At 38.7% G+C, this 26,419-nt stretch overlaps 2 protein-coding genes across 6 annotated transcripts in view; both read left to right on the forward strand.

Annotated features, from left to right (window-relative positions):
- LOC125229706 (protein unc-13 homolog 4B) overlaps positions 1 to 26,419 on the forward strand; it is a 78,769-nt gene that overhangs the window by 21,080 nt on the left and 31,270 nt on the right. Inside the window, exon 1 of one of the 5 annotated variants that reach the window (XM_048134615.1) lies at positions 12,310 to 12,883. The exons of the other annotated variants lie outside the window; for them this stretch is intronic. Coding sequence (XP_047990572.1) covers positions 12,801 to 12,883 — 83 coding nt within the window. The 5' untranslated portion in view covers positions 12,310 to 12,800. Of the gene's footprint in view, positions 1 to 12,309; positions 12,884 to 26,419 lie in introns of those variants that run through there. 5 annotated transcript variants of the gene reach the window in all.
- Positions 21,895 to 24,691, forward strand: LOC125229710 (glutarate-semialdehyde dehydrogenase). The gene has a single exon (XM_048134624.1). The coding sequence runs from the start codon at positions 22,098 to 22,100 to the stop codon at positions 23,616 to 23,618; it is 1,521 nt and encodes a 506-aa protein (XP_047990581.1). The 5' UTR covers positions 21,895 to 22,097; the 3' UTR covers positions 23,619 to 24,691.

The raw sequence follows: 26,419 nt of genomic DNA on the forward strand, positions 1-26,419 counted from the left end.
GGGGCTTCGCCCCCCGAACCCCCCTTTGTTTGCTCTTAAAGGTCACAAGAAAACGCTAACCCAACTTATTCTAAATACTACGTTGATCTTTCTTTCATGCGGGGGGCTTGGCCCCCCGAGCCCCCCTTTGTTTGCTCTGAAAGGTCACAAGAAAACCCTAAACCAACTTATTTTAAATACAACGTTGATCTTTCTTTCATGCGGCGGGCTTCGCCCCCCGAGCCCCCCTTTGTTTGCTCTTAAAGATCACAAGAAAACGCTAACCCAACTTATTTTAAATACAACGTTGATCTTTCTTTTATGCGGGGGGCTTCGCCCCCCGAGCCCCCCTTTGTTTGCTCTTAAAGGTCACAAGAAAACGCTAACCCAACTTATCTTAAATACTACGTTGATCTTTCTTTTATGCGGGGGGGCGAGCCCCCCCCCCCTTTGAGGGGGCTTCGCCCCCGAGCCCCCTTTGTTTGCTCTTAAAGGTCACAAGAAAACGCTAACCCAACTTATTCTAAATACTACGTTGTTCTTTCTTTCATGTGGGGGGCTTCGCCCCCCGAGCCCCCATTTGTTTGCTCTGAAAGGTCACAAGAAAACGCTAACCCAACTTATTCTAAATACTACGTTGATCTTTCTTTCATGCGGGGGGCTTCGCCCCTCGAGCCCCCCTTTTCTTTACCCTTAAGGATCACAAGAAAACCTTAACCCAACTTATTCTAAATACTACGTTGTTCTTTCTTTCATGTGGGGGGCTTCGCCCCTCGAGCCCCCCTTTGTTTGCTCTTAAAGGTCACAAGAAAACGCTAACCCAACTTATTTTAAATACAACGTTGATCTTTCTTTTAAGCGGGGGGCTTCGCCCCCCGAGCCCCCCTTTGTTTGCTCTTAAAGGTCACAAGAAAACGCTAACCCAACTTATTTTAAAAACTACGTTAATCTTTCTTTAATGCGGGGGCTTCGCCCCCGAGCCCCCTTTTCGTTACTCTTAAGCGTAACAAGAAAACCCTAACGCAACTTATTTTAAATACAACGTTTATCTTTCTTTTATGCGGGGGCTTCGCCCCCGAGCCCCCTTTTCTTTACCCTTAAGGATCACAAGAAAACCTTAACCCAACTTATTCTAAATACTACGTTGTTCTTTCTTTCATGCGGGGGCTTCGCCCCCGAGCCCCCTTTGTTTGCTCTGAAAGGTCACAAGAAAACGCTAACCCAACTTATTTTAAATACTACGTTTATCTTTCTTTTATGCCCGGCTTCGCCCCCGAGCCCCCCTTTGTTTGCTCTTAAAGGTCACAAGAAAACGCTAACCCAACTTATCTTAAATACTACGTTGATCTTTCTTTCATGCGGGGGACTTCGCCCCCCGACCCCCCTTTGTTTGCTCTTAAAGGTCAAAAGAAAACGCTAACCCAACTTATCTTAAATACTACGTTGATCTTTCTTTCATGCGGGGGGCTTGGCCCCCCGAGCCCCCCTTTGTTTGCTCTGAAAGGTCACAAGAAAACCCTGAACCAACTTATTTTAAATACAACGTTGATCTTCCTTTCATGCGAGTGGCTTCGCCCCCCGAGCCCCCCTTTGTTTGCTCTTAAAGGTCACAAGAAAACGCTAACCCAACTTATTCTAAATACTACGTTGTTCTTTCTTTCATGCGGGGGGCTTCGCCCCCCGAGCCCCCCTTTGTTTGCTCTGAAAGGTCACAAGAAAACGCTAACCCAACTTATTTTAAATACTACGTTAATCTTTCTTTTATGCGGGGGCTTCGCCCCCGAGCCCCCTTTTCGTTACTCTTAAGGGTAACAGGAAAACCCTAACCCAACTTATTTTAAATACAACGTTTATCTTTCTTTTATGCCCGGCTTCGCCCCCCGAGCCCCCCTTTGTTTGCTCTTAAGGGTCACAAGAAAACGCTAACCCAACTAATCTTAAATACTACGTTGATCTTTCTTTCATGCGGGGGCTTCGCCCCCCGAGCCCCCCTTTGTTTGCTCTTAAAGGTCACAAGAAAACGCTAACCCAACTTATCTTAAATATTACGTTGATCTTTCTTTCATGCGGGGGACTTCGCCCCCCGAGCCCCCCTTTGTTTGCTCTTAAAGGTCACAAGAAAAGGCTAACCCAACTTATTCTAAATACTACGTTGATCTTTCTTTCATGCGGGGGCTTCGCCCCCGAGCCCCCTTTTCTTTACTCTTAAGGATCACAAGAAAACCTTAACCCAACCTATTCTAAATACTACGTTGTTCTTTCTTTCATGCGGGGGCTTCGCCCCCGAGCCCCCCTTTGTTTGCTCTGAAAGGTCACAAGAAAACGCTAACCCAACTTATTTTAAATACTACGTTAATCTTTCTTTTATGCGGGGGCTTCGCCCCCGAGCCCCCTTTTCGTTACTCTTAAGGGTAACAAGAAAACCCTAACCCAACTTATTTTAAATACAACGTTTATCTTTCTTTTATGCGGGGGGCTTCGCCCCCCGAGCCCCCCTTTTCTTTACCCTTAAGGATCACAAGAAAACCTTAACCCAACTTATTCTAAATACTACGTTGTTCTTTCTTTCATGCGGGGGCTTCGCCCCCCGAGCCCCCCTTTGTTTGCTCTGAAAGGTCACAAGAAAACGCTTACCCAACTTATTTTAAATACTACGTTAATGTTTCTTTTATGCGGGGGGCTTCGCCCCCCGAGCCCCTCTTTTCGTTACTCTTAAGGGTAACAGGAAAACCCCAACCCAACTTGTTTTAAATACAACGTTTATCTTTCTTTTATGCGGGGGGCTTCGCCCCCCGAGCCCCCCTTTGTTTGCTCTTAAAGGTCACAAGAAAACGCTAACCCAACTTATCTTAAATACTACGTTGATCTTTCTTTCATGCGGGGGACTTCGCCCCCCGAGCCCCCCTTTGTTTGCTCTTAAAGGTCACAAGAAAACGCTAACCCAACTTATTCTAAATACTACGTTGATCTTTCTTTCATGCGGGGGGCTTGACCCCCCGAGCCCCCCTTTGTTTGCTCTGAAAGGTCACAAGAAAACCCTAAACCAAATTATTTTAAATACAACGTTGATCTTTCTTTCATGCGGGGGGCTTCGGCCCCGAGCCCCCCTTTGTTTGCTCTTAAAGGACACAAGAAAACGCTAACCCAACTTATTTTAAATACAACGTTGATCTTTCTTTTATGCGGGGGGCTTCGCCCCCCGAGCCCCCCTTTGTTTGCTCTTAAAGGTCACAAGAAAACGCTAACCCAACTGATTTTAAAAACTACGTTAATCTTTCTTTAATGCGGGGGGCTTAGCCCCCCGAGCCCCCCTTTGTTTGCTCTTAAAGGTCACAAGAAAACGCTAACCCAACTTATCTTAAATACTATGTTGATCTTTCTTTCATGCGGGGGGCTTCGCCCCCCGAGCCCCCCTTTGTTTGCTCTTAAAGGTCACAAGAAAACGCTAACCCAACTTATTCTAAATACTACGTTGATCTTTCTTTCATGCGGGGGCTTCGCCCCCCGAGCCCCCTTTTCTTTACTCTTAAGGATCACAAGAAAACCTTAACCCAACTTATTTTAAATACAACGTTGATCTTTCTTTCATGCTTCCCCCTCGAGCCCCCCCCCCCCTTTTTTTCTGTTCATATCTTCCGGCACCATCATCAGGCCTTGAAACCTAATCGTAGTCATAGTTCATTACAAGGCTTTTCTAAGAAGCCCAAAAACAGCTATGATACGATGTTCCATCATGTAGTTCCAGTTCATATCTTCCGGCTCCATCATCAGACCTTGAAACCTAATCGTAGTCAAAGTTCATTACAAGACTTTTCTAAGAAGCCCAAAAACAGCTATGATACTATGTTCCATCATGTAGTTCCAGTTCATATCTTCCGGCTCCATCATCAGACCTTGAAACCTAATCGTAGTCAAAGTTCATTACAAGACTTTTCTAAGAAGCCCAAAAACAGCTATGATACGATGTTCCATCATGTAGTTCCAGTTCATATCTTCCGGCTCCATCATCAGACCCTGAAACCTAATTGTAGTCAAAGTTCATTACAAGACTTTCCTAAGAAGCCCAAAAACAGCTATGATACGATGTTCCATCATGTAGTTCCAGTTCATATCTTCCGGCTCCATCATCAGACCTTGAAACCTAATCGTAGTCAAAGTTCATTACAAGACTTTTCTAAGAAACCCAAAAACAGCTATGATACGATGTTCCATCATGTAGTTCCAGTTCATATCTTTCGGCTTCATCATCAGACCTTGAATCCTAATTGTAGTCAAAGTTCATTACAAGACTTTTCTAAGAAACCCAAAAACGGCTATGATACGATGTTCCATCATGTAGTTCCAGTTCATATCTTCCGACTCCATCATCAGATCAGCTCAACAGTACCATATTATTGTATTGTCATCGGAACTACATATAGCTGCCAATTTTCATTACGCTACGACTCCTGGAAGATGGTTAAATTAGCCTCCGCAGATTCCATTACATAGTTAGTTACATACACGACGACCTAATAAAAGCGTGTTAAAAAGCGATCAAGCCCACTGGTGGCGAAGCCGGGAATCGAACCCGGGTCTCCAGCTAACGCGGCTGACGTGACGTGACCTTGCGGGTGTTTAGTGTACCTGTATTTTTTAACAAAATAAGAATAAAATTACCTGCTTTCAAACAGAGGCAAAATGGTTAAAATTGGTTCACGCTATAATCAAAATTATTCCATAAAAATCATCTTCCATACTAGCTCGCGCGCATTAGTTTACTCAATTTGCCGATAGATGTCGCTGTACGTTGAACGCTCATTTCCTACATCGCGTTTTTCCTGATATAATGAGGTCGGTTCAGGAGCGTCCTTGCGACATGTCGTAAGGCGTAAACTATTGAAGTCGAATAGTCTTGATTTTATTTGGACGTTGTCTAACAATAAAATTGTATATTAAAATATTACTTGTTATGCGGGAAATTGAGTCTTGAGGGATTTAGTTAAATCTGTAGAGTTCTATGAATAACATTTAAATGATTCAACTATTGAAAGTTTGTACGGAACCCTCGGTGAGCGAGTCCGACTCGCACTTGACCGGTTTTTTTTTCAGTGCGTATACCTGTACGTAATTAACCAAAATTCTCATTTTAACTCTTTTGCAAAAAAATATCATCCCTATTTGCTAGACATTGTACATCTGATTTCCCCAGTTTAGTACATTTTCTTCTAAAATTTTCATTCGGTTACTTACTTTACGTATGTTCTTCCAACTCGGAGGGAAAACATTCTTGAACTCATCTATCTCGGGATATTTATCAATGCCCCACATTGATGGACTCAGTCACGACAACCTTCCAAGCAAGGATTCCTTTTGTGCCTTTTTGGCACGGGAGTCCCGTGACGGGACCCAAAAACATTCAGAGGAAGTTTACGTTGGTTCGTATCTACTTATAGACTCGTACATAATTATTGCAAAAAGTTCACTACCTCCAAGCCTATAGGAAAGACGTGACTTTGTGTTATTTAGTACATAAAATATTACAGAGACCTTGTAGACAAAGCTGGAGCAAAAAATAAGGAAGCGAGCACAATGAACTTAGAGTGGTTAGAATAAGCAACTCGTGTCGCTTTATTTATTAGACTATCAATTGTGTCGCTTAACTTCAAACCTGGGTAAATCCATTCTGCTTTAAGGTTGAATATATAAAAAATATAATATGATCTGAAAGATAATCAACCTTATAGCAGAATGGATTTACCCAGTTTTGAAGTTAAGCGACACAATTATGGAGCGTATATAGCGTGCAACGATACAATTTTGCTGCCGTGGAAAGTTGTTTCACTGGTAGCGATAAATCGTTCAAAATGACTGAAAACCCGTGGATTTTTATATAACTTTTTTTAGCCTACATGACTGTATAGTTATACATTCTCCAAGGACTCTAAATGTCATACTCCAAATATACCAATAGCTCAGCTTTATTACCTATGGGCCTGTGCATCACGCAGATCACGATTTGCGCTTTTAGATTTTTTGCAAGATATGACTGATCTAAATTTCAAGTTCATCAAACTGAGTCACGTAAACAGTATAACCATTAAAAGTGTGAAAAAGCCCAAACAGAGTAGCCTTGAATTGAGTAACTATAGTATCACTATAGTACGTCCGGCGAACCTTGACGCTAAACTCTTTACATCATACCAGTAACCACCATTGTGCTGCGAGCAGTGCGCAACTGGTTGAATCACTGGCCATTTACTTAATTAAAAAAATACTGACGTCGTTTCAGCGCTATTAGTTACCGCGTTTTACCTTTTAAAATGAGTCAAAATGCGTACTCAGTTGCCGATTCGTTTGGATCGATTTTTGTTTTGATATTCCCTGTTTTCAATACATTTTGTACATGAAATTAATTGAAAGTATTTGCTATAAATAGGGTTACAAGTTACAATATTGGCAACCCACTGGCCTTAGCAGCTTAGTCATAACTTAACCCTTTTCAACCGAAGAAATCGAGGTTTGCTAAATAAATTTTCAATTTGAATGACATATTATGTTAAAATTGACAATTATATGTTAACAACCCGCTAACAACCTCACGATCGTATCAGCTCGGGTGAATAGGGTTAATATTCTTAAGTCATATGTACTTTTATTCAGTTCAATTGGTACCTAACTAATGTTTATTATAAATTACATTCACTACGTGCCACCATATTTTAATAATTGGAAAATAAAATAATTACCTAATTCAAAAGTTCATATGTTATATGGGGTATGTATCACAATGTCTAAAGTTAAAAAACCTAACGTTAAATGACCTACGTTCAAAATACCTAAAATCAAAATACATAATGGTGTATCGACCGAAATTCAAAATACCTAAAGTTTAAAAAGGTGCATATTATAATGTCTAAAATAACAAAACTAACGTTAAATGACCTACGTTCAAAATACCTAAAATTAAAAAAACTAACGTTAAATGACCTACGTTCAAAATACCTAAAATCGAAATACCTAATGATTAAAATCCGAAAAGCAAAAATGTCTAATAAATGGGGCTTAAATAACCGGTTTACCCTTGAATCGTCGACAGACAATTAATCGAATATTATTTCAAAGACAACGTTTCAAATAATTTCATTTCATCGACAGTTCATATCGTAGAATGATCGATACAAGTCAAATTAAACCGTGGACTTTTACTTCGTAGGTAACTTATTCCGAGTATACTTTATATCGTGGCATTTTGTTTTGTGTTTTTTCATTTTCTTTTGTTTTACATTAAACAAAAACCCATAATATTATTTAAATTTTGTGTACCTATTTCAATTGTTAATTTTTCTAAAATTTTACAATTTGTAAATTATTTGTTTTTATGTTTTGGTCACAACTAACTTAACCTTCTTCTAACCTAACCTTTAAAGGTCGTGCGTTGATGTGTAGGGTCGCAGCTCTTATCTAACCTAAACCTACTCTGTAAGCCGTTCTTTTCTGTGTGATCGCAATTATAACCTAACCTAAACCTACTCTGTAAACTGTTTGTTTTTGTGTGTGGTCGCAGTACTAACCTAACCTAAACCTAATCTGTAAACTGTTTGTTTTAACGCGTGGTCACAGTTCTAACCTAACCTAAACCTACTTTAAAGGCCGTTCGTTGTTGTGTAAGGGCGGAGTTCTAACCTAACCTAAACCTACTCTAATATAGGATTTAAACCAATCGGGCAATTAAAGGTATGCCAAATAGAGGGAACTCTATTTGGCATACCTTTAATTGTCCGAAACGATTTTCGCATAACAGACTTCGCATAATTATTTTTAACGAATGTTAATTTGGCAGAAAACTTATTTGACATAATCTAAAATAATACTAATACTACTTTGTCCGAAAATAAGTTCGCATAATGCTTTTTACACCGATTGTTTTTTTATGAATAACATTGATTTGCATAATTGTATTTGGCATATTTCTTAAAATCAGAATAACCACCTATATACTAAATGCAGTAAGGAGAGTCGGTTAGGTTAGGTTAGAACTGCGACCTCAAAGAAATACAATATTTTGTTAAGAATGCACGAATGACGGTTAGGTTAGGTTAGGTTAGAACTGCAACATCAATATAGTAGTAATAGCTATGATAAAAATTCTACGTGATAAATTTCGACTAAACAATGTTATGCATAAAAACCATTCGACGAAAAACCTTTATGCACAACATATAATATATTCGAACAAACAAAAATATGCCTAGATAAATTATGCGTAACTATACTATGCTTAAAATTAATACTTCAATATACCCTCTTTTACGCTCGCGTAACCTAACTACTTCGGTATTTTGATTATTTAATCATTTTTGGTATTTTGACCATAGGGTATTTCAAATGTTGGCTTATACAATTTAAGTGACATAGTTTTCGGTATTTCAAACATTAGGTATTTAGTCCAATAGGTATTTTAAATTTCGGTAATTCGTTCGTAGGTGTAACTTGCTTAGGTATTTAAATCATTAGGTATTTTGATTTTAGGTATTTTGAACGTAGGTCATTTAACGTTAGGTTTTTTAATTTTAAACATTGTGATACGTACTCGTTATATGAGGTAAAATATGCATATCTATTTGCGACTTGCGACGTATAAGTATGTGACACATAAACGACAGACAGTAGGTAATCTAGATTACCAAACGTTTCATTAATTTATGTAGGCATATAAAAACCCACGAATTACCTATTCCAAGCCGCAATTTGCACACTATTGTTTTGCTATCTTTTAATCTTCTACTTATCGAAATATTAAAGATTTTCCCTCCAGGATGTTGAACGCAAATTAGTTTAACTAGGGAAAACCCAAATTAGAAATAAAGTAAATTAATTTTGATTAACCTAAACTAAACAGAAATACCTATGAAATGGAAATTAAGCAGGTAATTGCATTGAAGAAGAGATATTTATTTAGTATAGCCGCGCCGAAACGTCATACATAGTCCAAACCGAAATCAATGTTTGGTAGGTATAAAAGGAAAAATAAAGAAAAGTTTGAGTTACCGGCTCAGACGGTGTGTCATTCATCATTGTACGAAGGTATTTATTAACAAAATAATATCGAATTTACTTCGAAGTTTCATGCTCTGAATCTTTTCTCAAATTTTCTTTGTGTTGCAAAGCATTATTCTTTTCTTAATATTACAATTGGCAAAGACATATATCATGCAACTCCGTATAGACAGATAAAGTCTAAGAAAAAACCGCACCTCAAAACCATAGGTACCGAAAAGGTACGGTGACCTAGATGGCGATACACCTTTGGGGTACGCTCAGCTAGATGGCGCTAATATTTGACATTTTAACACATATCAAGCTAAGCCTAAGCCTAAGGCCAAGTTGTCAAAACTGAGGTTCAAAAGTTTTAAGCTTGTGTCGAGAGATGCACTGTGATTACACATTTTACTTTGACAGTAACTCTCTATAATACTCGGTCCTCTTTGCAATCGGTAAACAAATTATAATGAGCGTTAACGCAAGAACAAACCAATGTGGTATACTTAATAAAGTTAAGCTTGTTTAAGTAACATAATCCTAAATAGTAATAACAAATTAGGTAAATATGCACGATCAATATTTACAATACCGGAATAGATAACAACATGCGATTGCCCTTAATATTGTCACATTAGTTAGGGCTCATTAACTCATTGTCGTTTGTTAGCTATGCCCATTAAGGTACACCTTATGAAGCCAAGAAGCGCCGAGCACCTTACGACTTTATAATAAGGTGCGTGCGTAGCCAACAAATGCTTACGATGATAAATTGTGGCTTACTTTTCTATTCGAAAACAGGTAGCAAAACTGCATTTTATCCACAAGAGTGCAAAGTAATTTCATACAAATTTTAACTTGATGTCTTGAGCCGGCTGGTATAATTTACGTGTAGATGATGATTTTGAATCATATTTATTGATTAGATTGATAGATTTGATTTATTTTCATGTTTTATAGTCAATATTTTGTTCGTGTTGGTGTGGTGAAAAATTTTGTGTTTCACTCGGCGGCAAAGTTTGTTTAACCTTCGTGCCTTGAAACCCTCGCAACGCTCAAGATTCTACTTTTTGAACCACTCGCTACGCTCGCGCTCGCTTCAATACTGGAATCTTTCGCTTGCTCGGGTATCAATATTGGCACATGCGGTTAAACAACAACTTTGCCCCCTTGTAAAACAAATAACTAATATGTACTTAGTAGCTAGCTATCCCTATCGCTTTTCCGTATTGGAGCGACAAGAGTCAGACTGCGCTGCGTTTTGATCGTCCTCTAGCCACAATGATTGTCATTTTGACTAGGCCTGCTGGGCTACTGAGGGGCTACCGCGAGCCACTTTATTTATTCATTTGTCTGTTGTCTGTTTGCCTCCCCATCATTCTAATAGGCAAGAGCGATAGAGATGCTGATAATGACATTTGGATTTACGCTTTTCGCGGTAAGTCCTGTTGTTCAAACTCAACAAGCGAGAAGTGTGTATGTTCAAAAGGACTTAACGCTCTATGGATTTCATAGAGAAATAGTCATTTTAAAAGACATTCTTCGACTGTCCTTTATGGAGGGGTAAATACCTACGTGAGGTTACGTGATGAATAGCAATAGCAGATGCTTATTTGCATTCGTGCAGTTGCTCTTTATGAATATGTAAATTCTATAACAAAGACTTTTAATACACTACACACGACGAATTAACGTATGACAGTATTAAATTTCTGATGAACGGTTAGTCACCGTACGTCTTGTAAATAACGAGATCAATTTGAATTGTTCTAATGACTTTTCGTGACATTGCCTGCTGTGATACAAGTTCTATGTCACCAATCCAGTAGGCCTAGCAAGGCGAGTCGTGATAGGTATCGCCCTTGTGGTAAATAAGTAGTTATTTGTTTTACAAGGGCGCAAAGTTTGTTGTTTAACCGTACGTGCCAAAATTGATACCCGAGCAAGCGAAAGATTCCAATATTGAACCGCGAGTGTAGCAAGTGGTTTAGAATGTGGAATCTTGAGCGTTGCGAGGGTTTCAAGGCACGTAGGTTAAACAAAATTTGCCACCGAGTGAAACACAAAATTTTTCACCACACCAACACTATGAAATTATTAACTGTAAAAAATAAAAATAAATAAAATCCATCAATTTATTTAACATGTATGATTCAAAATCATCATACACTCATACGTGAATTCCAACACCCAGATTTGGAGATCAAGTTAAAATTTGTATGAAATTACTTTGCACTCTTGTGGATAAAATGCAATTTTGCTATCCCCTTTCGAATAGCAAAGAGAGCCTTCACCAGTTGGTGTAGTGAAAACTAATAGGTATATTACCCGCTTTTCACTTATAACTTGTACTATTATACATTCTGTGCTTATAACAAGAAGGGTAGGGTAGTACAGTACCTTAAGAGGATACGGTAGCGAAAATGCTAAAATGGAAAGGAGCCCCCCTTTCAACTTGGGAATTTTAGTTAAATGTACAAGTGTTATTAACTAGATTTATCGAAAAAAAATTGTCCATTAAGAACAACTCAGTCAAAAGATATTTCAAAAAAATCTTTAAAATCGAGATTCCGCTCTCGACTCTTTCCTCCTTCAAAACTTAATCAATCGGAACGAAATTTGAGAATCTGAATAACAATGAAATAATCTATGTCAGACTTTTTTGGTTAATTGTTACCAATCTTGAGTATCACACCTTTTTATGCGCCACAATGAAAGAGGCCGTTTTTGGTTTTACATACATACATACAATCACGCCTGTATCCCATAAAGGGGTAGGCAGAACACATGAAACTACTAAAGCTTCAGTGCCACTCTTGGCAAATAAGGGGTTGAAAGAAAACGAAACTGTGACAATGCAGTGACAGGTTGCCAGCCTCTCGCCTACGCCACAATTTAACCCATATCCCATAGTCGCCTTCTACGACACCCACGGGAAGAAAGGGGGTGGTGAAATTCTTAACCCGTCACCACACAGGTCTATCTTGTAAAAAAACTAAAACTGTTCCAAATAACGAAGGAAATGCATATTATTAAGCTCGGTAATGAGACTAATGAGCTCACATTGTTTACATAGTGATAGTTCCAATGTAGGTATGTACTTCAAATTTAACGCTGTTCCGGTCTGGTGTGCAAGCGAGACATCACTATGTACGGCCATAACTCTCTCTCGCTTTCCCACCGTTGCGGTTCTTGTGTGTCCACATCAGTCCAAAAACTTTTAAACAATGAAGGAAATGCATATTAAGGTGTGTTAATGAGCTCGCATTGTTTACAGTGATTGACATTAAAACCACGTGAGTTATTACATGGCATGTAGTCTGTGCGCTGGCGTGACCGACGCGAAACGCCCCGCCAGCTCAACAGCTGAGTCTCCGGATTACGTCAGTGTTAGTACCAAACGCAGACGCGTAGCTCAATCATCAAAACAAACCGGTTGTTTCTTTATTTCTTTTAATCGCGCTGTTTTGGCTTGAAAGTGTTCCGCAAACTGCAACGCCTACATTTGTTTGCGGCCAGTGACCTTTTAAAGAGTTAGACGGACGATCAGTTGAATCAGTATTTACTTATCTCAAGTCGCGAGACGACGCCGACGGTTCGTTTCGGTCAAGATTCCCGTGAAGTTAGCCGTTTGCGTCATTGCGTGGAAGAATCTATGACTCGATCTTATTTCGGTGACTCAGATATCTGCATACAGTTATGGTAACATTGGGAACAATCTAAAGCCAACAGTGCCGGTAAAGTTTGTGTTACATTGCCTAGTGATTGTTTAGTGCAGTTTTTATTTAAAATTAGTCACAATGGATGAAGAATCTATGTGGAAAGGTTTTTACGAGAAGTTGCAGCAGCAGAAATCGATAGAAGAACAAGTGCATGAAAGCAAGTAAGTAATTTTCTAAGCCAGTCTGCCAGTCTATCGTGTAAGTCAAACAAAGCTATACGTGTCGCTGTTGCAACTTTTTCTCTACATGCACATTGATATACTTGTGTACATATCCATTATATCCAATACCAAAATAGACGCAGAATAATTTTTACGCAGAGTGCATTCTGTTATCGAGGGTAGATATGTGTAACATTTCTGTAAGGTACAGCGGGTCAATCTCGATCGGGGGGCAATTGTAACTGATCCATTTTTTCCATTATTAAGCCCCATTTAGATGGTACGAGTTTCTCGCCTCGAACGTACGATTATCGAAGTACGAGAAAAAATATCGTATCATGTAAACTATGCGTACGATATCGCACGAGAGGGGGCGATAATCGCCTCGCCTTTGATATTTGTATGTCTCCGTGTAAACAAAACACATATGCGAGAATCGTATACGAGTTTATACGCTACTCAGTCGAAATGAATTCAGTAGAAATCATGTAAAACATGGTGTTTTTATATTTATAGCTGCCTCTCAGTAACTGCTAAAACCAAAAATAAATTCGGCTTATTAATATTATACAGTTAATGTTTACCTACTGACATTTTACCCCATATATCTATGGGGCAAAATGCCTACTATGATTTAAAAAAAATGTTATTTATATTCTATGTTTAATAATATCCTAAACCTAATCGCAAGTATCGCAACCAAGATTTTATTAGCTAGGTAACGCTACGGTCGAATTCATTATTTTCCCTATTGTATATTATTGAGACCTTCATAAATCATTTATAGTGTTTTTAATATTATTGGGTACTATTCAACATAAATTCAAATAAATCCAAGGTAAATTATACCCAATATTATAAAAAAGCATATAATATATGTGTTCATAATTAATTAATTAGCAACTAAAGCCCCATTTAGATGGTACGAGTTTCTCGCCTCGAACGTACGATTATCGAAGTACGAGAAAAAATATCGCATCATGTAAACTATGCGTACGATATCGCACGGGAGGAGGCGATAATCGCCTCGCCTTTGATGTTTGTATGTCTCCGTGTAAACAAAACACGTATGCGAGAATCGTATACGAGTTTATGCGCTACTCAGTCGAAATGAATTCTCTTTTCCTAGAAACAGAAATCATGTAAATCATGGTATTTTTATATTTATAGCTAACTCTCAGTAACTGCTAAAACCAAAAATAGAGGTAAATTAGGGTTATCATCATCAACATTATAGAGTTAATGTTTACTGGCATTTTACCCCATATGGAGTATAATGATATCATTTAAAATAAATCTTATCTATATTCTATGCTCAATTATATCCTAAACCTAATCGCAAGTATCGCAACTAAGATTTTATTAGCTAGGTAACGCTATGGTCGAATTTTTTAAATATTATTTTGGGTACTATTCAACTTAAATTCAAAAAAATCCAAAGTAAATTATATCCAATATTATAAAAAAACATATAATATATGCGTTTATAATTAATTAATGAGCAACTAAGCACGCAAGTTGACAGGCAAAACTCGCATGAAAATCGGTTCGCCCCGATTCGTGCGATAATCGCACGTTCGAGAAGAAATGTCATACGAGAACCGGTTTAGACGAGTCGAGAAATGTTATGGAATTATCTCCCGAAAATTCAACTCTCCGTCTAAACTATTTCGCCTGGCGATAATCGCCTGGCGAGTATCGCGTACGATACTCGTATGCGAGTTTTTATTTCTCGCACGAATGTAAACGTTTTCGTACGATAATCGCCAGGCGATAATCGCATACGATAATGTCATACGAGTTTCTCGACCAAAACGGGCGAGAAACTCGTACCATCTAAATGGGGCTTAAGAACGCAAGTTGACAGGCAAAACTCGTATGAAAATCGGTTCGCTCCGATTCGTGCGATAATCGCACGTTCGAGAAAAAATGTCATACGAGAACCGGTTTAGACGAGTCGAGAAATGTTATGGAAATATCTCCCGAAAATTCTACTCTCCGTCTAAACTATTTCGCCTGGCGATAATCGCCTGGCGAGTCTCGCATACGATACTCGTATGCGAGTTTTTATTTCTCGCACTAATGTAAACGTTTTGGTACGATACTCGCCAGGCGATTATCGCATACGATAATGTCATACGAGTTTCTCGACCAAGACGGGCGAGAAACTCGTACCATCTAAATGGGGCTTTACACTATGATGTTGAGTTCTACATGTATCCATTCAAAACGCCTACCAGGCTACCTACCATATACCTATAATATTATGTTCTTATCAAACAGAAAATTAGCGTGAATGTTTATTTCGTTAGTTACCTACATCTTCGCTGCAAATAAAATTGTACATTTTCCTTCCTTGGCTTCCTTACTAAATTATTTTAGGTAATTAGGTACCTAGTGTACAGTCACCGGCATAAATATGTGATGACTTCTAAATTGTCAAACGATTCAAAGCGACAAGGTACAGAAATCATTGGACTTACTTATTATTAATTTTGAATTTATGTAACAGTTTTATATTCATGTAAAGTAACAGATTTTCCTAACACATTAAGTACGTACACTATTAAGTACGTTTATTTGTAATAATCAGTGAACATAGTAACTACAATCGAAAATATAATATTCCAAATTTCAAATTGACAGCAAAAACAGTTCTTGAGATTTTTAACACGCTTTTATTAGGTCGTCGTGTATGTAACTATGTATGTAATGGAATCTGCGGAGGCTAATTTAACCAACTTCCAGGAGTCGTAGCGTAATGAAAATTGGCAGCTATATGTAGTTCCGATGACAATACAATAATATGGTACTGTTGAGCTGATCTGATGATGGAGTCGGAAGATATGAACTGGAACTACATGATGGAACCTCGTATCATAGCCGTTTTTGGGTTTCTTAGAAAAGTCTTGTGATGAACTTTGACTACAATTAGGTTTCAAGGTCTGATGATGAAGCCGAAAGATATGAACTGGAACTACATGATGGGACATCGTATCATAGCTGTTTTTGGGTTTCTTAGAAAAGTCTTGTAATGAACTTTGACTACGATTAGGTTTCAAGGTCTGATGATGGAGCCGGAAGATATGAACTGGAACTACATCATGGAACATCGTATCATAGCTGTTTTTGGGCTTCTTAGGAAAGTCTTGTAATGAACTTTGACTACAATTAGGTTTCAAGGTCTGATGATGGAGCCGGAAGATATGAGCTGGAATTACATGATGGAACATCGTATCATAGCTGTTTTTGGGCTTCTTAGAAAAGTCTTGTAATGAACTTTGACTACGATTAGGTTTCAAGGTCTGATGATGGAGCCGGAAGATATGAACTGGAACTACATGATAGAACATCGTATCATAGCTGTTTTTGGGCTTCTTAGAAAAGTCTTGTAATGAACTTTGACTACGATTAGAATTCAAGGTCTGATGATGGAGCCGGAAGATATGAACTGGAACTACATGATGGAACATTGTATCATAGCTGTTTTTGGGCTTCTTAGAAAAGTCTTGTAATGAACTATGACTACGATTAGGTTTCAAGGCCTGATGATGGTGCCGGAAGATATGAGCTGGAATTACATGATGGAACATCGTATCATAGCTGTTTTTGGGCTTCTTAGAAAAGTCTTGTAATGAACTTTGACTACGATTAGAATTCAAGGTCTGATGATGGGGCTTCTTAGAAAAGTCTTGTAATGAACTATGACTACGATTAGGTTTCAAGGCCTGATGATGGTGCCGGAAGATAAGAACAGAAAAAAAAAGGGGAGGGGGCTCGAGGGGGAAGCATGAAAGAAAGATCAACGTAGTATTTAAAATAAGTTGGGTTAGCGTTTTCTTGTGACCTTTCAGAGCAAACAAAGGGGGGCTCGGGGGGCGAAGCCCCCCGCATAAAAGAAAGATCAACATTGTATTAAAAATAAGTTTGGTTAAGGTTTTCTTGTGATCCTTAAGAGTAAAGAAAAGGGGGGCTAGAAATGCAAGAAAGAAAGATCAACGTAGTATTTAGAGTAAGTTGGGTTAGCGTTTTCTTGTGACCTTTAAGAGCAAACAAAGGGGGCTCGGGGGCGAAGCCCCCGCATGAAAGAAAGATCAACGTAGTATTTAAGATAAGTTGGGTTAGCGTTTTCTTGTGACATTTAAGAGCAAACAAAGGGGGGCTCGGGGGCGAAGCCCCGCATGAAAGAAAGATCAACGTTGTATTTAAAATAAGTTGGTTTAGGGTTTTCTTGTGATCCTTAAGAGTAAAGAAAAGGGGGCTCGGGGGGCGAAGCCCCCCGCATAAAAGAAAGATTAACGTAGTATTTAAAATAAGTTGGGTTAGCGTTTTCTTGTGACCTTTCAGAGCAAACAAAGGGGGCTCGGGGGCGAAGCCCCCGCATAAAAGAAAGATCAACGTTGTATTTAAAATAAGTTGGGTTAAGGTTTTCTTGTGATCCTTAAGAGTAAAGGAAAGGCCCCCGCATGAAAGAAAGATCAACGTAGTATTTAGAATAAGTTGGGTTAGCGTTTTCTTGTGACCTTTAAGAGCAAACAAAGGGGGCTCGGGGGCCAAGCCCCCGCATGAAAGAAAGATCAACGTAGTATTTATAATAAGTTGGGTTAGCGTTTTCTTGTGACCTTTAAGAGCAAACAAAGGGGGCTCGGGGGCGAAGCCCCCGCATGAAAGAAAGATCAACGTAGTATTTAGAATAAGTTGGGTTAGCGTTTTCTTGTGACCTTTAAGAGCAAACAAAGGGGGGCTCGGGGGCGAAGCCCCCCGCATGAAAGAAAGATCAACGTTGTATTTAAAATAAGTTGGTTTAGGGTTTTCTTGTGATCCTTAAGAGTAAAGGAAAGGGGGCTCGGGGGCGAAGCCCCCGCATGAAAGAAAGATCAACGTAGTATTTAAGATAAGTTGGGTTAGCGTTTTCTTGTGACCTTTAAGAGTAAACAAAGGGGGGCTCGGGGGGCTTCGCCCCCCCGCATAAAGAAAGATTAACGTAGTATTTAAAATAAGTTGGGTTAGCGTTTTCTTGTGACCTTTCAGAGCAAACAAAGGGGGCTCGGGGGCGAAGCCCCCGCATAAAAGAAAGATCAACGTTGTATTTAAAATAAGTTGGGTTAAGGTTTTCTTGTGATCCTTAAGAGTAAAGAAAAGGCCCCCGCATGAAAGAAAGATCAACGTAGTATTTAGAATAAGTTGGGTTAGCGTTTTCTTGTGACCTTTAAGAGCAAACAAAGGGGGCTCGGGGGCGAAGCCCCCGCATGAAAGAAAGATCAACGTAGTATTTAGAATAAGTTGGGTTAGCGTGTTCTTGTGACCTTTAAGAGCAAACAAAGGGGGCTCGGGGGCGAAGCCCCCGCATGAAAGAAAGATCAACGTAGTATTTAAGATAAGTTGGGTTAGCGTTTTCTTGTGACCTTTAAGAGCAAACAAAAGGGGGCTCGGGGGCGAAGCCCCCGCATGAAAGAAAGATCAACGTTGTATTTAGAATAAGTTGGGTTAGCGTTTTCTTGTGACCTTTAAGAGCAAACAAAGGGGGGCTCGGGGGGCGAAGCCCCCCGCATGAAAGAAAGATCAACGTAGTATTTAAGATAAGTTGGGTTAGCGTTTTCTTGTGATATTTAAGAGCAAACAAAGGGGGCTCGGGGGCGAAGCCCCCGCATGAAAAAAAGATCAACGTTGTATTTAAAATAAGTTGGTTTAGGGTTTTCTTGTGATCCTTAAGAGTAAAGAAAAGGGGGCTCGGGGGCGAAGCCCCCCGCATGAAAGAAAGTTCAAAGTAGTATTTAAGATAAGTTGGGTTAGCGTTTTCTAGTGACATTTAAGAGCAAACAAAGGGGGGCTCGGGGGGCGAAGCCCCCCGCATGAAAGAAAGATCAACGTTGTATTTAAGATAAGTTGGGTTAGCGTTTTCTTGTGACCTTTAAGAGCAAACAAAGGGGGCTCGGGGGCGAAGCCCCCGCATGAAAGAAAGATCAACGTTGTATTTAGAATAAGTTGGGTTAGCGTTTTCTTGTGACCTTTAAGAGCAAACAAAGGGGGGCTCGGGGGCGAAGCCCCCGCATGAAAGAAAGATCAACGTAGTATTTAAGATAAGTTGGGTTAGCGTTTTCTTGTGACATTTAAGAGTAAACAAAGGGGGCTCGGGGGCGAAGCCCCCGCATGAAAGAAAGATCAACGTTGTATTTAAAATAAGTTGGTTTAGGGTTTTCTTGTGATCCTTAAGAGTAAAGAAAAGGGGGCTCGGGGGCGAAGCCCCCGCATGAAAGAAAGATCAACGTAGTATTTAAGATAAGTTGGGTTAGCGTTTTCTTGTGATCTTTAAGAGCAAACAAAGGGGGGCTCGGGGGCGAAGCCCCCCGCATAAAAGAAAGATCAATGTTGTTTTTAAAATAAGTTGGGTTAGCGTTTTCTTGTGACCTTTAAGAGCAAACAAAGGGGGCTCGGGGGGCGAAGCCCCCCGCATGAAAGAAAGATCAACGTTGTATTTTAAATAAGTTGGGTTAGCGTTTTCTTGTGACCTTTAAGAGCAAACAAAGGGGGGGGGCTCGGGGGGCGAAGCCCCCCGCATGAAAAAAAGATCAACGTAGTATTTAAGATAAGTTGGGTTAGTGTTTTCTTGTGACCTTTAAGAGCAAACAAAGGGGGGGGGCTCGGGGGGCGAAGCCCCCCGCATGAAAGAAAGATCAGCGTAGTATTTAAAATAAGTTGGGTTAGGGTTTTCTTGTGATCCTTAAGAGTAACGAAAATGGGGGCTCGGGGGGCGAAGCCCCCAGCATAAAAGAAAGATTAACGTAGTATTTAAAATAAGTTGGGTTAGCGTTGTGACCTTTAAGAGCAAACAAAGGGGGGCTCGGGGGACGAAGCCCCCCGCATGCAAAAAAGATCAACGTAGTATTTAAGATAAGTTGGGTTAGTGTTTTCTTGTGACCTTTAAGAGCAAACAAAGGGGGGCTCGGGGGCGAAGCCCCCCGCATAAAAGAAAGATAAACGTTGTATTTAAAATAAGTTGGGTTAGGGTTTTCTTGTTACCCTTAAGAGTAACGAAAAGGGGGGCTCGGGGGCGAAGCCCCCGCATGAAAGAAAGATCAACGTAGTATTTAGAATAAGTTGGGTTAGCGTTTTCTTGTGACCTTTCAGAGCAAACAAAAGGGGGCTCGGGGGGCGAAGCCCCCCGCATAAAAGAAAGATCAACGTTGTATTTAAAATAAGTTGGGTTAAGGTTTTCTTGTGATCCTTAAGAGCAAAGAAAAGGGGGGCTCGGGGGGCGAAGCCCCCCTCATGAAAGAAAGATCAACGTAGTATTTAGAATAAGTTGTGTTAGCGTTTTCTTGTGACCTTTAAGAGCAAACAAAGGGGGGCTCGGGGGGCGAAGCCCCCCGCATGAAAGAAAGATCAACGTAGTATTTAGAATAATTTGGGTAATGGTTTTCCTGTGACCCTTAAGAGCAAATAAAGAGGGGCTCGGCAAAAAAGAAATACTTAAATTTTGTTTGAATTAGTTGAAATGTGACAATATTTTCTAATCGAGTCAAACAAAATCCACTAGCTGAGAGCTTCAAAACAATGTATGGCGAAAGTATGTCTCTCTAATGTCTTCAAAAAGTCCGCGATGGCACATGTCTATATTGTCTATCTTTTACGGATAACTTACTAGGTATAAACATTTTTATGATAATACCGTAATAAGAAGGTAGCCGCTAGTTATTATTAAGTAGCAATTAGCAATAAGTACACGTTAAGCCACAAATGGCATGTAAAATCCGCCTACTTGAAATAATTTTATGTATAAATGTTAAAAGGTATTTATATCATTATTAATGACTAAAAAGTATAAAATAAATTAATAGTTTAAAAAACACTATAAAACACGCTTTTATAATTGCACGTAAAAGCCAAAAATAAATTATGGATCGTTCAAGTTGTCTCTATTTGTGAGCTGAAGTTTAAAAACTATGTGCTTTTAATTATAATATTTGATTGTAAAAGCGTGGGGCGCTGGAACAGGAAAGACTTTCTTGTAAACAAATACTAATTCGAACTTCCTGGCGAATGAAGTTGCATAAGAACATAACGTTTACGTATGCCGCCTAAGGGTTACCAAAGAGAACCAAAGATATCTCGTCCACGAACAAGAACTCTGCATCCTGTCACTGTAGACACTTTCCCCTTTTGTACTTTGATTACCGGAAAAAAGCGGCGTTCTAAGTGTCGGTGACTGTCGACTCTCCTCGCTACTAGCGCATATTTTGTCTGAGTTCGACAAACTGGTACCTACTTTGAACACTGACTTTTAATTGATTTGACTGTTTAATGTAGAACCTACTAGTCATGCTGCAACTCCAGTTAGCGCGTCAATCTGTGTAACCTCCTTCCCGTAACATAGCATAATTTGATTTATCAGCAAGTTATACTTATATATTCTGTGGTTATACAAAAAGTCTTTCCTGTTCCAGCGCCCCACGCTTTTACAATCAAATATTATAATTAAAAGCACATAGTTTTTAAACTTCAGCTCACAAATAGAGACAACTTGAACGATCCATAATTTATTTTTGGCTTTTACGTGCAATTATAAAAGCGTGTTTTATAGTGTTTTTTAAACTATTAATTTATTAATAGTGAAAGACAGACAGACAGACCGACAGAGTCGCACCATAAGGATTCCTTTTGTGCTGGAAAACTAAAATTATGATTATGTGTTTTAGGGAAATTCTAATTTTTTTATGTAACGATAAACATTTGTACCTACCTATTTTAAATTTTCCGCTTTTTTCTAGTGACGGAAATCTTCAGTAGAGTTTTTGCACCATTTCCGCTTTTAGCTGGCCATTGTAGAACTTATATGGTTGTAATAGAGTCGACTGTGTCGACAACGCTATGGACACGCATACGTTGTTACAAGACTAAATAGTTACGTGGAGAATGGATAGATGGCAGTGTGCGACATAACAAATATACGAAACATGAGTTCTATATATTCGATATCCATATTGTTTATAGTTTGTACCTTATCTGTGGCAAGTCATCTCAGCTTCTCAGCTGTCATCTGTCAGCTGAATTGATAAGATTTTATTGAGATTCTTAAATTAATATAAATAAATTGCTCTCGATTGACTATTTATCTATCAGTCACGTCTCGGTTAAAGCGGCAGCGTCCGGCGCTCGACTCGCTTGTGTGTCGCGTCTTATCGTTATCAGTCCAGTGAACCGACAAGCTACGATAATGGACCTGCTACGGTTCGGTGCTGCAAGACATCTACAGTTGTTTACAACGACTTACAGAAGTATGCATCTCTTAAAAAATAAAGCTTTTGTGGACGGAAAATGGCAGCACGCGGCGAATAATGCTGTGTTTCCTGTGACCAATCCTGCCGATGACACTGTAATTGGAGAAGTACCAGACATGAGCGAAAAGGATGCTAAATTTGCGATCGACGTCGCTTCGAAAGCATTCAAATCTTGGAGAGATTCAACTGCAAGAGAACGTGCGAATATTCTTCGAAAATGGAATAACCTATGCTTAGAAAACGTTGATCACCTCGCAGAGGTATTGACAGCCGAGTCAGGGAAGCCTTTGGCGGAAGCAAAGGGTGAAGTTATATATGGAACATCTTTTCTCGAATATTTTGCAGATACGGCGCGCCATGTTACTGGCGAAATAATTCCAAGTCCTTGGCCAAATAAGCAGATTCTTGTGACAAGGCACCCAATTGGAGTGATATCAATCATTACACCCTGGAATTTTCCGTTCGCGATGATAACTCGTAAAGTGGGAGCACTCTTGGCGGCTGGTTGCACCTGTGTCATCAAACCATCAGAGGATACCCCACTGACAGCTTTAGCGGCAGTTGAACTAGCTAAGCAAGCCGGTGTTCCCGACGGTGTTGTTAATGTGGTGACAACTAGCAGAAATAATGCTGCAAGTGTAGGCAAACTCTTGTGCGAAGATCCTGCAGTAGGTTGCATTTCATTCACTGGCTCTACCAATGTTGGAAGAATTCTTTATGGAATGGCTGCAAAGGGCATCAAAAGAGTATCTTTAGAGTTGGGTGGTAATGCCCCATTTATTGTTTTCCCTAGTGCTGATCTGGAAAATGCTCTCGACCAAGCCATGCTAGCCAAGTTCAGAAATAATGGGCAGGCATGTGTTGGAGCTAATAGATTCCTGATACATGAGAGTGTGTTTGACAAGTTTATTGAAGGTTTCAAAGGTCGTATTGGAAAGAAGTGCATTCTTGGGCCTGGAACCAAGGCAGGGGTAACTTGTGGGCCACTTGTAAACAAGATGCAAGTTGATAAGGTGTCGGGCCTTGTTGATGATGCAGTATCAAAAGGAGCAAAGGTTGTGGTTGGTGGAAAAGTTGCCAAAGAATTAGGTGACAAATTCTATCAATCTACTTTGCTTGTTGATGTTAAACCCAGTATGGAAATATATCATGAAGAGGTGTTTGGGCCAGTGGCTGTCTGTTACAAGTTTAAAGATGAAGCCGAGGCACTTGAAGTTGCCAATAGCACTAGAGGTGGCCTTGCTAGCTATGTGTTCACCAAAGACCTCGGCCAAGTGTTCAGAATGTCTCAAAAATTGGAATTTGGAATGGTTGGAATCAATGATGGAATAGTGTCTGTGGCTGAGGCACCTTTCGGAGGCATTAAAGAGTCTGGAATTGGCCGAGAGGGTAGCAAGCATGGTGTTGAAGAATATACAGATATTAAATATACTTTGATGTCTGCCTTGGATAAATAAATTATACTTTGTTGAGTTTTTGTGCCATATTACTTTAGGTAATGAAATTTGTTGCTTTTTTAGTTAGTATTGTATATTATCTATACTGTATAGTGTTAATATAATTGTTTATGACTTTTATTTATATTTATTAATTATCTATAACTTGTTGATTGTATATAGTTTTCATTGACTTTGGTCATCTATTGAAAATTATTTGTATGATCAGCTCATTTATTACATAGTGTTTGTCTTTATAATATAAGTATACATAGCATTAAACTATGTAAACCATTCCAGTCTTCCAGAAAATGTGATTTTATAGGTAGTAAGGGAAGGGTAGTAAATGTACATGAAATTACATATTCCATTAGGCAGGCTGCTTAGTTTGTAAGATGCTATGTCTTAATGTTCATATTGAAAACAATGCTCATTGAATAGGCAATACAATATAAATATACCTGCTGAACTATACAGAATCAGTTACTCCTATTACTATTTATGATTATGTAAAAATCTACCTTAATGAGAATTGCATTTATAGAAATATGTTACATGTATATATTGTGTATTGTGTATTTATGTAATATAATATAATTCAGAGAAATCTGGCACATAATTTTTTACATGCATGGTGTATACTTGTATACTTGGTGAAATTGAAATAATGTTACTATCCAAAGTTGGCAAATATCTCATCTAAATAATACCAACTGTACTTCATAAATATTTTCCAATTCAATCAGTGATAAAATCAGAAAATAATATAATTTAGAAATCTCGTCACTACTTTTAAAAAAACTTGTATCTTCATCTGTCAATGAAAAGAAAATTACAGCGTGAGATACGAGATTTTTTAAAAGTAGTGACGATCTGCTGGTTTCTCCAACTTTTTTGATATACCTATCTTGTTCTCTACCAAACATTTTTAAAATTGCAAACGCCAAACTGTATCGATATGACAGTGGTCACCACTCACCATACCCGAACTATGTAAAAATCAATGTTAATCATTTGTACACACATTTTTCTTCAATGTAGTAAATAATGGTCTCATAAGTATGTATATTGTTAAATATATATTATACAAATATTATTTTTGTTTCATTGTGGTTTTTCCAAGTACTTATGCAACCCTCCCTGAGGCAAATGTTTTACTTTTTCTACCTGTCTGTGTTTTTTGCTGAACAAATGAACTACCAATTGATTAACCCTATTTAGTTCATTATCAGTCACTATTGCTGCATATTACCTGTTATACATTTTCCCCTGGTACAGTCAACCAATTGGAACCCTAGGCCACTGTAGAACTATGTCATAGTGACGTTATTAATCAGATTGTAAGAAATCTCTTACCGCTTCTCATTTTGACTTGGTTGTAGAGTGGCCTAGGGTTCCAATTGGTTGACTGTAGGTACATTATCGAATTACCTTATCTAAGTTTTCATGTGGTGATGTTTTCGATTTCCCCTTAAACGTATAGGTAGGTAATAGTACAAATGTCATGTGCAATGTGTGTACATGGGTTCAGAAATAACGAGGTTTGACACATAACATAGGTATTATAGTTTGCTTCGGATGCCTGCTTGGGTTGAAAAAAGTTGTCGTATGAAAATGAAAGTATTTGAGTAGGCCCATATCTGCAATATCTACCTATAGTGGGGACGTTTTTCGACAAAAAGAGGCCAAACCTTTTTTTTCTTGACCAACGCATGAAACTTGGCACAGTTGTTCCTTATATCAAAATAAGCCGATTAAGATCGGGAGCCTTCGGGAGCCTCCCCCCTGGGGCTCGGGAGGGGGGGTCAAAGTACCGCTTCACCCGGCTTGCTTTGAAAAATTCTAACATAGCCCGTTTAGTTCATAGGTCATGTTTGGTATCGTTTTCGAGTAAATCAATAACGTAGAATTCATTTTTGGTACTAAAATTATAATTTAATGGTAAATAAAATAAAAAAAAATTAAAAGTTTGAAATTTTCATCTATGATTTACAAATTAAAGTCATCATAAATGTCAAACTGTTTGCTTTTTCTACAAATCAAAAATATGATATGAAAGCCTATTTAATATAGATTATGAATAATATAACTTTTACCCACCTTTACTAACGTTAAGTTTCATAAAAAAAACTTTAAGCCGCGCGGCGTCGGGACGCCGCGAGCGTAATTTTAAAATACCTTTATTTTAAAAAACTTTATTAGAACCCGTTTAGCTATTAGGTCATGTTTAGTATCGTTTTCGAGTAAATTAATAACGTAGAATCTAGTTTTGGTACTAAAATGACCATTTAATGTTAAATGTAATTAAAAAAAAAAAAATTTCTGTGAGTTGCAAATTCAAGTCACGATAAATGTCAAACGGTTTGCTTTTTCTATAAATATAAAAATATGATATTAAAGCCTATTCACAAAGGATAGTACGCGTTCACCTACGCGAGCTTAGACTGTGTTCATATATTTGATCGCCAGTGTCAGAGGTGTGTTAATGCATAAATAGAAAAAGATTCATTATTATTGACTCTGGTGTCGACAACGGCAACACTCGGGTCGGACCACACGATCTAAAGACCGACTGTACCTGTTATTTATTCATTGTAGTGAATCCTGAAAGAAATTTATATAATAGTATTTTATACAATCGTGATATAATACAAAACTTTTCAGTCGAGTACCATGTGTAGTACGGTACGAGAGTGAAAAGCTTAATTATATCACTATTGTATACAATACTTTTTCTACGAGTCATCATCTTCATCATCAATGGATGGAATTATGTTTACATTCATGCAAGTTAAAATTAATGTCAATAGAGTCGTTCACCG

Source organism: Leguminivora glycinivorella, chromosome 9 (assembly GCF_023078275.1).
Source record: "Leguminivora glycinivorella isolate SPB_JAAS2020 chromosome 9, LegGlyc_1.1, whole genome shotgun sequence".
NCBI lineage: Eukaryota > Metazoa > Arthropoda > Insecta > Lepidoptera > Tortricidae > Leguminivora > Leguminivora glycinivorella.

Coding starts and splice junctions, on each gene's coding strand:
- LOC125229710 (XM_048134624.1), top strand. CDS start 22,098: ATGGACCTGCTACGGTTCGGTGCTGCAAGACATCTACAGTTGTTTACA.